Raw genomic sequence first — 14,080 nt, 5'->3', positions numbered from 1 at the left:
TTTCCCCCTTATCCCTCTTTCACTATCTTTACAAGCTGGGAAACAGAGCTTAGGTGATCATTGTCCAGTTCGGATCCACCCTCATCTCTGTGAAAAACTATTCTTTAAAAACCGTGCAGGGATGTATTAGCAGACCAAAAGGGCTGAAAACGAAAGAAAATTAGCTGATGAGCCGTCTCTATGCATTCATCCAGGCAAGAATTTAGTATTTCCAAAAGGGTTTGTTGGATTTGAGCAGATTTGTGGGACTCTAGCCACTTTTTTTTAAGTCTGATTCCTGATCAGCTGCAGGTCATCTTAAATTAAAATTCAACATACATGCAAACACCGAATTTGAACCTGCTTTGTCCAAACCTACGTCATCCAATTTTGTAACTTTCTAAGTCTTGACAATGGCAATTTTGATGCAGGGAGTCTACATGGATGAATTTCACTTTAATATACTCTATAATATTCACTATAATACATACATACACTCTAAGAAACAGTATGTAAGTACAAAGCTGTCACTGGGACAGTACCCTTTTAAAAGGTACCTAAAGAGTGCATATTATTAGTACAATAAAATTTACATATTGGTACCTAAATGGTACATAGAGGTGCTGGTCATATCATTAGAATATCACCAAAATGTTGATTTATTTCACTTATTCCATTCAAAAAGTGAAACTTGTATATTATATTCACAGACTGATATATTTCAAATGTTTATTTCTTTTAATTTTGATGATTATAACTGACAACTAAGGAAAATCCCAAATTCAGTATCTCAGAAAATTAGAATATTGTGAAAGGTTCAATATTGAAGACACCTGGTGCCACACTCTAATCAGCTAATTAACTCAAAACACCTGCAAAGGCCTTTAAATGGTCTCTCAGTCTAGTTCTGTAGGCTACACAATCATGGGGAAGACTGCTGACTTCACAGTTGTCCAAAAGATGACCACTAACACCTTGCACAAGGATGGCAAGAGACAAAAGGTCATTGCAAAAGAGGCTGGCTGTTCACAGAGCTCTGTGTCCAAGCACATTAATAGAGAGGTCAAGGGAAGGAAAGGATGTGGTAGAAAAAAGTGTACAAGCAATAGGGATAACCGCACCCTGGAGAGGATTGTGAAATAAAACCCATTCAAAAATGTGGGGGAGATTCACAAAGTGTGGACTGCAGCTGGAGTCAGTGCTTCAAGAACCACTAGGCACAAACATATGCAAGACATGGGTTTCTGCTGTCGCATTCCTTGTGTCAAGCCACTCTTGAACAACAGACAGCGTCAGAAGCATCTCGTCTGGGCTAAAGACAAAAAGGACTGGACTGCTGCTGAGTGGTCCAAAGTTATGTTCTCTGATGAAAGTAAATTTTGCATTTCCTTTGGAAATCAGGGTCCCAGAGTCTGGAGGAAGAGAGGAGAGGAGCACAATCCACGTTGCTTGAGGTCCAGTGTAAAGTTTCCACAGTCAGTGATGGTTTGGGGTGCCATGTCATCTGCTTGTGTCGGTCCTGTCACAGACACGTCAGGTTCCACCTCACTGCAGTACCCACGCACTCAATCACCAGCCTTCTAATCACCGCCACCTGCACGTCATTACTCTGCAATCACCAGCACCATAAAACCACCACACTCACACACACTCACTGTCCGGTCTCGTTCGCACTACATGATATGTATGCTTACCTTAAGGACTCCCAAACTACTTACCTACCTGCTCCAGCGATCTCCTTCATCTCCTTCGTCTCCTGGTCTCCCCGTGTGCAAACCTACCTGTGTGTGTGAGTGTCTCCATCGTCTCCCTCAACTGCATCTCTCATCCATCATCTGCAAGTTGAAAAGGACAGTATTTTACCCTATTCATCTCTCATCACGCCATATCTGCCTGTTATCATTCTGTGCTCTACTGTTTGTAAATAAATACTTAACTGGATTGCTTCTACTTCAGTCTCCGTGTCTCTGTTGTAACAGAAGACCGGACCATAACAACTTCACAGTATGAGCACCAACGAACCGTTTCAAGAGCTCGTGGACACGCTGCGCCGAGCACTCACACCACAGCTATCGTCATCTTCCTCTAGCAACGCTTCCACTCCAGCACCAGCCAGCACCGCTTCCTCACCTGCATTCACCGCCAGTCCCATGGCCAAACCGGCGCCCTACTCTGGATCGGCGGAGGAATGCAGCGGATTCCTTCTCCAATGCGAACTGGTCCTGGAGATGCAGCCGCAATTCTACACCACCGACACGGCTAAAATAGCGTTCATCATCTCGCAATTGCAAGGTAAGGCCCTGCAATGGGCAGACTCTCTGTGGACTCAAAAGGGCCCTGTGGTCAGATCTTACTCGGCGTTCGTCTCTCACTTCCGAGAGGTCTTCGGGAGACCTCTGACGGATTCATCGACTGGTGAGAAACTCTATAATCTAAAACAACGTAATCTCTCTGTTAACGAATATGCCTTGCAGTTCCGAACGCTAGCCGCCACCAGCGGATGGAATGAACAAGCTCTTATCACATCATTCCGTCAGGGGTTGGAACCCAATATGCGGCTGCATCTCGCTGCATACGAGGACTCCATTGGACTGGAACGCTTCATCCAACTCGCCATTCGCGTGGGGTCCCGTATGCAGTCGTGTCTCCTAGAGCACCAGGGCCAGTCAACCATCACCAACCTCCTCCGTCGGTCCGAACCCGTCAGCTCTCCAGAACCAGCCACCGAACCCATGCAGATTGATCATTCTCGTCTCACCACTAATGAGAGACAAAGAAGGCTGACCCTGAACTTATGTTTATATTGTGGATTACCGGGGCATGTCATCTCCACATGCCCAACCCGTCCTCCTCGGCCCGTGGTGAGTGCAATTTTTCCCTCTATCCAAAAAATGAAACCACTCACTACTGTTGTAATCCTTACTGCTGCAAACACCTCTGTTCCAGTGGTGGCGCTCCTCGACTCAGGGTCAGCAGGAAATTTCATCTCTGGTGCCCTATGCCGACAACTCAACCTCAAAGTCTCCCCGTCTCCGACTAGCTATCAAATCCACTCCATCACGGGCAAACCCCTGAGCCGTAAGAATATCCGTCATTATGTGGGACCTCTTCAACTCTGTGTCGGCATTCCTGCACTCGGAGAAGGTACATCTGCTGGTTCTGGAGGAATCCACCGCTGACGTGGTTCTAGGGCGCCCGTGGCTGGAACAACACAATCCCACCATCTCTTGGCGCACGGGCGAAATCCTGAAGTGGGGCGATCACTGCTTTCCCGACTGTTTCCCAGCGCTTCCTGTTCCAACGTCTCCACTCTCCAAGTCTCTCTCCATGAACGCCACCTCTATCGAAAGCCCTGTCGAGAAACGCTCCGTGGATGTTCCCCCGGACTACGCCCCCTTCAGTGACGTTTTCTGCCCGCAGCGCGCCTCCAAACTTCCTCCACACCGGCCATGGGACTGTGCCATCGATCTGCTACCGGGTGAACCAGTGCCTAGGGGACGCATTTACCCCCTATCACTACCGGAGGAGAAGGCCATGGAGGAATACATCAAAGAGGCACTCGAACAGGGATACATCCGCCCGTCTACTTCCCCTGCTGCTTCAAGCTTCTTTTTTGTGGCAAAGAAGGACGGAGGCTTGAGGCCCTGCATCGACTACCGTACCCTCAACAAAATCACTGTCAAATTCCGCTACCCACTTCCCCTCGTCCCAGCGGCCCTGGAACATCTCCGCGGTGCCACTGTGTTCACCAAGTTGGACCTCCGCAGCGCGTACAACCTCATCCGGATACGTGAGGGGGACGAGTGGAAGACCGCCTTTGTCACGCCCACCGGACACTATGAATATCTCGTCATGCCGTATGGCCTCGTCAACGCCCCCTCCGTATTCCAGGATTTCATTCACGAGGTGCTCCGGGAGTATCTCCACAAGTTCGTTCTGGTATATATTGATGACATCCTCATCTACTCCCGGAGCTTGGCCGAACATCGCCACCACGTTGCGGAGGTCCTTCAACGCTTACGACAGTTTCACCTCTTCCTAAAAGCTGAGAAGTGCTCTTTCCACCAACCCTCCGTACAGTTTCTAGGATACATCATTGACCACAGTGGCATCCGGATGGACGAGGGGAAGGTCACCGCTATCCAGTCCTGGCCCACTCCATCAACTATCAAAGAGCTCCAACGATTCCTAGGATTCTCCAACTTCTACCGCAGATTTATCAAGAATTACAGTACCATCGTCAGTCCCCTCACTAACTTACTCCGTAACCAGCCCAAGTCTCTGTCCTGGTCCCAACTTGCCACCAACGCCTTCGAGACCCTGAAAAGAGCCTTCACCACCGCTCCCCTCCTCGTCCACCCTAACCCGGACCTACCATTCATCGTGGAAGTGGACGCCTCCACCACCGGAGTGGGAGCGGTCCTTTCACAGCAGCAGGGGACGCCAAGTAGACTCCATCCATGCGCCTTCTTCTCCCGCAAGCTCAACCCGGCGGAGGTCAACTATAACATCGGTGACCGCGAACTCCTGGCCGTCAAGCTTGCCCTCGAGGAGTGGAGGCATTGGTTGGAGGGGGCTACTCATCCGTTTCAAGTTCTCACTGACCATAAAAATCTCGAATATCTGAAGGCTGCCAAAAGACTCAACCCTCGCCAAGCTCGCTGGGCCATGTTTTTCTCTTGATTCAATTTCTCCATCTCTTACCGCCCTGGTTCTAAGAACACTAAAGCTGACGCTCTGTCTCGCATCCATTCCCCTGAGGACAAGCCCGAAGAGCCTGAAAAGATCCTGCCGGAGTCTATCTTCGTGAACCCTATCCAGTGGTCCGAAGAAACCATTCCCTCCTCCAATGCCTCCACACGCACTCCGCCGGGTTGCCCCCAAGGCTTGCAATACGTCACACGGGCACGTCGCACTCCACTTCTGCACAATACCCACTCATCACTTGGCACTGGTCACCCGGGGGTCAATGAGACCCTCTCATTGCTCAAAAAACGCTTCTGGTGGCCCAACATGGCCAACGACGTCAGAAGGTATGTGCAGGGCTGCAGGGAGTGCGCCATCTCCAAAAGTCCACGCCATCTTCCCACCGGCAAGCTACTTCCTCTGCCCGTTCCTGAGCGATCCTGGTCACACCTGGGAGTGGACTTCGTCACCGACCTCCCTGAGTCTGACGGTCACACGTGCATCCTGGTGGTGGTAGACCGCTTCTCTAAGTCCTGCCGTTTGATACCCCTGGAGGGTCTACCTACCGCTATGGCCACGGCAGAGATGCTATTCAACCATGTTTTTCGCTATTATGGAATACCTGAAGATATAGTCTCCGACCGAGGACCTCAATTCATTTCCCACGTCTGGAAGGCCTTCTTCTCCCTCCTGGGTGTGACCGTCAGCCTGTCATCTGGATACCATCCTCAGTCGAACGGGCAGACGGAAAGGAAGATCCAGGAGATTGGCCGCTTCCTGCGTACCTTCTGTCACGGCCACCAGAACTCCTGGAACCAGTACCTGGGTTGGGCCGAGTACGCACAGAACTCCCTCCGTCAAGCCACAACTGGACTAACACCATTCCAGTGCGTACTCGGCTACCAACCCCCGCTGTTCCCCTGGGATGGGGAACCCTCCAACGTCCCTGCAGTCGACTACTGGTTCCGGGAGAGCGAGAGGGTATGGGACTCAGCTCACCACCAACTGCAGAGAGCCCTGCGCAGACGCAAGAGGACAGCCGACCTTCGACGCTCCAGTCTATCAACCGGGGCAGAAGGTCTGGCTGTCCACCAGGGACATCAGGATGCGTCTGCCCTGCAAGAAGCTGAGTCCCCGCTTCATTGGCCCGTTCACCATCCTTCGGCAGATCAACCCCGTCACTTACCGTCTCCAACTCCCTGCACAGTATAGTAGAATTCATCCTACTTTCCACGTTTCACTACTAAAACCTCACCACCCTTCTGTTGTTCCTTCCACAGAACCTGACGTGGCAGCCGCCGAGCCCCCCCTTCCACTCATCCTGGAGGACGGCACAGCTTACGTGGTTCATGAGATCCTGGATTCCCGGCGCCGTGGTGGTCAGCTCGAGTACCTCGTTGACTGGGAAGGTTATGGCCCCGAGGAACGCTCATGGGTACCCAAGAATGATATCCTTGATCCTATCCTATTACAGAACTTCCACGCCAATCACCCGGACAGACCTGCCCCACGACCTAGAGGACGACCACCACGGCGTCGAGGTCCGCGGCCCTCAGGAGCGGGCCGTGGGAGGGGGGGTACTGTCACAGACACGTCAGGTTCCACCTCACTGCAGTACCCACGCACTCAATCACCAGCCTTCTAATCAACGCCACCTGCACGTCATTACTCTGCAATCACCAGCACCATAAAACCACCACACTCACACACACTCACTGTCCGGTCTCGTTCGCACTACATGATATGTATGCTTACCTTAAGGACTCCCAAACTACTTACCTACCTGCTCCAGCGATCTCCTTCATCTCCTTCGTCTCCTGGTCTCCCCGTGTGCAAACCTACCTGTGTGTGTGAGTGTCTCCATCGTCTCCCTCAACTGCATCTCTCATCCATCATCTGCAAGTTGAAAAGGACAGTATTTTACCCTATTCATCTCTCATCACGCCATATCTGCCTGTTATCATTCTGTGCTCTACTGTTTGTAAATAAATACTTGGATTGCTTCTACTTCAGTCTCCATGTCTCTGTTGTAACAGGTCCACTGTGTTTTCTGAGGTCCAAGGTCAACGCAGCCGTACACCAGGAAGTTTTAGAGCACTTCATGCTTCCTGCTGCTGACCAACTTTATGGAGATGCAGATTTCATTTTCCAACAGGACTTGACACCTGCACACAGTGCCAAAGCTACCAGTACCTGGTTTAAGGACCATGATATCCCTGTTCTTAATTGGCCAGCAAACTCGCCTGACCTTAACCCCATAGAACTTCCTTCTTGTGAAGAGGAAGATGTGATATGCCAGACCCAACAATGCAGAAGAGCTGAAGGCCACTATCAGAGCAACCTGGGCTCTCATAACACCAGAGCAGTGCCACAGACTGATCGACTCCATGCCACGCAGCATTGCTGCAGTAATTCAGGCAAAAGGAGCCCAAACTAAGTATTGAGTGCTGTACATGCTCATACTTTTCATGTTCATACTTTTCAGTTGGCCAAGATTTCTAAAAATCCTTTCTTTGTATTGGTCTTAAGTAATACTGAATTTAGGATTTTCCTTAGTTGTCAGTTATAATCATCAAAATTAAAAGGCAAGGCAATTTTATTTGTATAGCACATTTCATACACAATGGTAATTCAAAGTGCTAATTCAAAGTGGGTAATTCAAAGAAATAAACATTTGAAATATATCAGTCTGTGTGTAATGAATGAATATAATATACAAGTTTCACTTTTTGAATGGAATTAGTGAAATCAACATTTTGATGATATTCTAATTATATGACCAGCACCTGTATTAGAACCTTTTTAAAGTATACCGTCCCAGTGACAATTCTGATCTTATTCTTCACCATGTTATTTAAAGATAATACAAAAATGTCTTAGAAACCCCATCCCCATCCAGCTAAGGAAGTGTTTATTTGTTGCTAGAAAATAGTACTGTTACAGCCAGAGGAGTCGGAGACAACAGGAATGCAATGGGTGGTAGTTTATTGACTGACAGCAGTATATGACAGTGAAGCAGGTGAGTAAATAAGCAGATATAGTCTTGCAATGGAGATAATGGCTAGACTGATACTATCCTTTGTGTAGTAGGGATGATGATTGGGAGACACACACCAACGAAGCCACAGGAGGATGAGGGAAACACACAGGAGTGGAGAAAGTCCTCATTCATTGTGTTGTGTTTTAGGGTTGAAGGAAATAAACTTTGCAGAAAAGGCACTGGTAATTATCTGCCAGGACATTATCCATTTGTCTAAGGATTGTTTTCTTGCAGTGTAGTTTCATGAAAAATACTTGAATACTTGAGCTGATTTGACTAACATTTCAGTGACAGCATGTGACTTTTCTGTCAAGTTTTTTCCATCATAATTAGACCAGATTTAAAACACCTGAGTTCTACAAATGCTTCAGCCGAATTCCATTATTAATATTTTAGCTAATTTTATAATCGTTTTATAAATCCATTCTGGAAAATTCCACAAATTTCCCCTCTGGAAATTAGCAACAAAAACATAAAGTTGAAGATTATGTTTGGACCTGATCATGACTTAAATTTGTCTCAAGACTTCAGATTGGATTCTGACTGGCAAAACATTGATTAGTGATGGACATCTGCTAGTATTGGAGTAGATGTTTCCAATATTTCTCATTCCCAGAGGAGGACAGCTACATCTCTTTATTGAGACCAACACTCGTATTATCCTCCTCAGCACATTAGCAGATCTAGATTCCTCAAGGACAGATGCCGTCTAATCTACACACACATAAATGATTCACCAACTGTAGATCTCACTTGAAAAGAGAAAAATCTTCATTATACCATACCTTTCTATGCTTTACTTACAGGTCTGGTTTGTAGATACAATAGCTGCAACATGCACAAAGTCATAGATATTTCTGGGTACCATCACAGTGGTTTATAAATGGACTTACTGTAGTTGTAGCTTGTGAAGCCCAATACCCACACATAAGGATCAACTACAACCAAATCTCTCTTTCCATTAGCCCAAAACTGCTTTGAAATCAGCCGAGACATAATTAAATCATTAGCAGACCAGACTGTGGATCAGTATGCCAAAGCAAACTAGAATCAAAGCAAGAATCAGAGACTCTAACATCTAGTCTCACACTATATGCTGCAAGATTTTCTGATCAAGAGCTGCCCAGTTAGACAGGAAGAAACGAATTTCTTGACATTTAAAGAGACCAAACTAAGTATATTTTGGTTTCACATACCATTTACAGGTGGGTTCATTTAGATCATACTACAAAGGTTAATCTTGTCAACGGATCAACTAAATGTTACTGTCAACTTAATGTTACTTTCGTCAAATAAAATTAGATGCCATTTTAGTCATTTTCAGTAAAACTGATTAGGCTAAAAGTTCAATGCAAAGAGAGATATTTTCTTTTACAGAAATCTCTATTTAAGGACCACAACAAATGGCTGGTAGGGACTACAACGAGCTTCTTCCCGGGTTAGTGACATCACAAACCTAAAATTTACATAAACCCCGCCCCCAAGAACACACAACAAAGGGGGCGGGGCCATGTTGGGCTGCTTTAGAGAAGAGGAAGAGTTGTTGTAGTAGAGTGTTGTTGTCATGCCGTCATTTTACGCCGGACTGCTTCACAAATGAGGATCAATTCAACACTGGATTCGCACAAAAGATTAGCGGCAAATGCTAGTCGATGAGTTGAATCAACTCCAGAGCAACTACATCAATTTATTCACTAACCATTCAGAAACGTCCAGTTGTAACTTCTGCAACAACTGTTAACTCCCTGAGGTCTGAAAACGCGTTGGCGCGTTTTGCAGGATTTTTTTCACATTGCAGCAAAACAGACTTAAAATACTCCGTCATTTCTTGTCATAGAGACATAAGTAATATATCAATTGAAACAATAGAATGTCTTCTTTTAATTGTGTACACTCAGATTAAAAGCACAATGTTGTGCTTTTTGTAAAATAAAGAGAACTAACATGATGTGTGATCTCTCCTCTCCCTCTGAACGAAGTCCAATCTGATAGTTCTCAGAAAATGAACTGTAACTTATGAATACTAATGACAAAAAAATGACACTTACGTCTAAAGAAACGTTGAAATGTCAGGTTTTAAATCGTGCAAGTCAAATCGAAAAAAAAAACAAACAAACAAAAAAAAAACATTCTGTGTTTATGTAATCTGTATGAAAAGAGAGCCATGTCAGAAGTCTGTGATTCAGCTCATTATCCACTAATGCGGCCGCGGCCGCGCCCACGGAGCCAGCGCTATTCAGACGCAAATTCAGAGGCAATACATGCATTCATCATCTCAATCGTGTATTTATTGTCTTGAAAAGTGTTTATTTGGATGTTAAAACCGTGGTTAGCGATCTCTAGAAGACATGCCGTTAGTTCCTAGTTCCTTTTCTTCTTTATATGAATTTGTGGCCTAAAGGTGTACAGAGAGCGCCCTCTGGCTGCAAGTATGAATTAAAAACACCATTCCTGAAATGTCCTCTTCTTCTTTAGAATAATTTGTGGACTAAAGGTGTACAGAGAGCGCCCTCTATTTGCAAGTATGAATTAAAAACACAGTATCTAGCACTCATAGTCATGACAATAAATATTACTTCTCAGTATAGAAAATTGACAAAAATATATAAGAATCCATCAATATTTCTCCAAATGTGCATGCTTTTAAGCTAAAAGCCTATATGAAATGCCATAGAGGTAACATAATTGTTCAGACACTTTGCATCACAGAAATAAAATATATTTTAAAGAATATAATAGACACTCACATATTATTGTAGCCTAGTTTGTGCTGAATACAGTGTAATGACACTTTTGTCATTTATATGTTTATGAACAACTGAAAAAAGCACAAATGTCAGGGCATGTCAAAACTTCTCCAAGCCTCAAATCAGCCTCAGAATCCAGAGGGTTAAAGGTGTAATTTAAGTGGCCCCTAAAGTAATAATTAACAATTTTTACAACGGAAGTGATTCAATCAAAAAACAACTTTAGCTCGATAAGAATTTTCCTATTGTCACTGTGAAGCTGCTTTGAAATAATATATATTGTGAAAAGCGCTAAATGAAGATGACTTGACTTGATTTGACTTGTCTTCCTGAGTCTCTCCATCAGTGTCGACTCCGGTTTGAACAATGTAAGGCTGAACACCGTTACTGACAATCCTCATTTTGGCTGCGTGAGATTCTCCAGCTTTGTTGTTGTTGAGCTGTTAAAGCTCCGCCCTCTTCTGGAAAGGAGGCCGGGAGCAAAAGCTCATTTGCATTTAAAGGGACACACACAAAAACGACGTGTTTTTGCTCACATCCAAATAGAGGCAAATTTGACAAGCTATAATAAATGATCTGTGGGGTATTTTGAGCTGAAACTTCACAGACACATTCTGGAGACACCAGAGACTGATATTACATCTTGTAAAAAAGTGGCATAATAGGTCCCCTTTAATATAACCAATGTTTTCATTATTGTCTGCCATCAGATCAGAACTTCTGTCCATAGGTAAAAAAAGCACTAATTAGACATAAGAAAATGAAGCAAAATATACATATAGTTTACATGCTACTAAATGCCACAAGTATCTTTCAAAGTTAACCTATCAAACTTTGAAAAATCCAATGATTAGTTCATACTTTTGCACTTGTGACTAACACTATAAATGCCACTGGTCAAAATGTAATATTTCTTCTTCATTACCTAGATGATTCATACTGTGGGCCCTGTTTTAACGATCTGAAACGCAAGTGTCAAAGCGCGAAGCGCAAGTAACTTTGTGGGCGGGTCTCGGTGCTGTTGCTATTTTCCCGGCGGGATAAATGGCTCTTGCGCCCGGCGCAAATCTAAAATGGGTTGGTCTGAAGTAGCTTCATTATTCATAGGTGTGGTTTGGGCGTAACGTGAAATAAACCAATCAGAGCGTCATCCAACATTCCCTTTAAAAGCAGGTGCGCAAGTTCCATTATGGATTGCTATTATTATGGCGTATTTACCAGGCGCACGCCAGGAGCGGTTCACAGCCGAGGAGACTGATGTTCTTGTAAGAGCAGTGAAAGACAGAGAAGTTGTGTTGTATGGGGATGGGAGAAACCCACCCAAAATAGCGTCGGTTAAACAGGTTTTTTCACATCTTCGTGGCACACCACAATGATTTCCGTAATCTCATGTGTTAATATTTTTTTAGTGTAACAATTTATGATTTGCAAAAATAACTGTTGCATCTGTGTAGATTACATGAGCAAAGTGTATGCGCGTTGTGCACGCTATACATTATGGTCAAGCATACGCCCTTAAAATAGTGAACAACGCGCAACACGCCACTGACTTTAGACTAGGTTTTTTCTGCTCAGTGGCGCAATTGTTTAATGGAACAGCAAAATAGCACCAGGGATTATTTGTGCCGGAACACGCCTCCTATTTTGCGCTGAACCGCCCAGGGAGCGCAAGTTCATTCACTAGTTTAGCGACGTGCTTCTGTGGAGGGAAAAGCGCGCTTTGCGCTGGTGCAAAATAGGAATGACACATGCGTCGGTGTACAAAGTCAATTGCGCTGGGTGCAAGATAGGGCCCTATATATTGACTTACCATATGCAGTGTGCCATATTCTCTGTCTGAGATGGTTTCTAATGCTTTCTTTAAATTCTCCTTGCCAAGGTCATGCAGGCAGTATGGAGAATTAATTATTTGATCAGTAATAAAGCCCTTGTTTTCTCATGAATCATTTTTTTCTACCACCCTAAAAGCTTTGTAAGTGAACTGAATAACCCGTCTCTATATTGCGCGCAGAACCAAAGAGAAACATCAACAAATCATGTCCATTCCCAGAGCAGATACAGGATAAACCCTTTCGACTGGAACCATTAACACTGCTCCATCTTTCAGAGGAATCCCCTCTGGGATTTTAATGAATGGAAAGTCAGACACTGAGAGATGGAGATGGCGAGGAGATGAAAGGAAGAGGCTTAGAAGTGCAGGGAGGACGTGCTTACTCAGCAGCTGACTCCAATGATCTCACTTCCTCTCCCACCATTGGTCAACAAGACTGGTTGTGGAAAAAAAATGAATCATTATATACATCATTGAGGTTCACAGGCTCTCAGTGAATATTATTTTATTGATTAGTAAAAAAGTCTCAAACAGTTGCTCCTACAATCCTCTCTATCCTTACAGAAAAGTTTATCAATTTATCAGTGTTGATTATTGCTGCGCTTATGTCGTAATAGATGCTTAATCATATCTAAAAAAAAAGGTCTTATTATAATTTTTTTTACAAATACACAGCCATAATGGCCGGTTGTACATTAACCCTTACATACTGTTTTTAACTGTAAATTATCCCTTATTATTTTTCCATATCTATCTGTGCTTGGTTTGATCAGTAGAAATGAACATAAGGTGGACAAAGTCATTGCATTTGCAGTTTTATTTGATAATGCAATAAAACATGCCAAATTGTGCAGACATACATTTTGTCCAGGCTGCCATACAAAGAAATTATGAACACGTGCAATAAAATAATCAATAACTGATTATGTCATAGTCAACGTATGGTTTTTCTTTTGAGCTTTTTATTTTGCATAGTTATATAAAACCTGTTTATTAAATAAACTTTTATTTTTTGTAAAATAATTTTTTTTTTCTATTTTTGTCAGATAAATATCTTAACCAAGTTTTTGTATAGATACTACTGCTATTTTGTAAAAGAATGCAGTTTTAAGAGGTTTTTAGGCGAGAATATAATTGTTTAGATCTCAGATATGTGATTTACATGTAAACATATAGCGCCTATTTGAAAATTAGTTTAGACTCTTTCAGAGATGTGAGCTCCAGGCCGTCAGCGAGTGTTCAGAGCTCATGTACCCACAGAGAACAGTTCATCTTGGCCAGTGCTTCAGGAATTTGCTGCTGGCTCTTATGTAGAAAGTGTTTAAACATGAGGTATAATTCGTTTTGGGTATATCAAACAGGCAATCTTTGGTCTTATTTATCTATTACTTGTTCCAGAGCTAATAGATTTGGCTTAAAGGGAGCACTTTGACTTGGCGCAGTAATATCTTCACTCGTGAAAAGTCCTCTCACCGGCCCCTGCTCCCTCTCCTCCTCCTTCTCATTTCCGTCAATAGAACCAACGTGACTTTTACAGGAGAGGGAGCGGGGGCCGGTGAAAGGACTTTTCACGAGTGAAGATATTACTGCGCCAAGTCAAAGTGCTCCCGAGCACTTGCTATGGTATTCCGCCATACAATATAGTTATCCATTTTACACGCTTAGAAAAGCGCAACGTTTTGTTTTGTGTCACTGTCCTAGGTCGAGTTACACTACTCGAGTAACTGTATTTAAATAGGGAAAACGTGGAGGTGTTTGGTAGCTTCTCTGCTTGGCACCTATTGAATGAACTGGGCT

General features: G+C 44.2%; 1 protein-coding gene across 1 annotated transcript in view; it reads left to right on the top strand.

Moving 5' to 3' along the window:
- Positions 1 to 3,075: 3,075 nt before the first annotated feature.
- LOC137030693 (transmembrane channel-like protein 3) overlaps positions 3,076 to 14,080 on the top strand; it is a 105,794-nt gene continuing 94,789 nt past the window's right edge. Inside the window, exons 1-3 of the mRNA XM_067401132.1 lie at positions 3,076 to 3,457; positions 4,025 to 4,243; positions 5,946 to 6,100. Coding sequence (XP_067257233.1) covers positions 3,076 to 3,457; positions 4,025 to 4,243; positions 5,946 to 6,100 — 756 coding nt within the window. The remainder of the gene's footprint in view (positions 3,458 to 4,024; positions 4,244 to 5,945; positions 6,101 to 14,080) is intronic.

Source organism: Chanodichthys erythropterus, chromosome 11, assembly GCF_024489055.1.
Source record: "Chanodichthys erythropterus isolate Z2021 chromosome 11, ASM2448905v1, whole genome shotgun sequence".
Taxonomy (NCBI): Eukaryota; Metazoa; Chordata; class Actinopteri; order Cypriniformes; family Xenocyprididae; genus Chanodichthys; species Chanodichthys erythropterus.
This window is presented reverse-complemented; position numbering and strand designations above follow the sequence as displayed.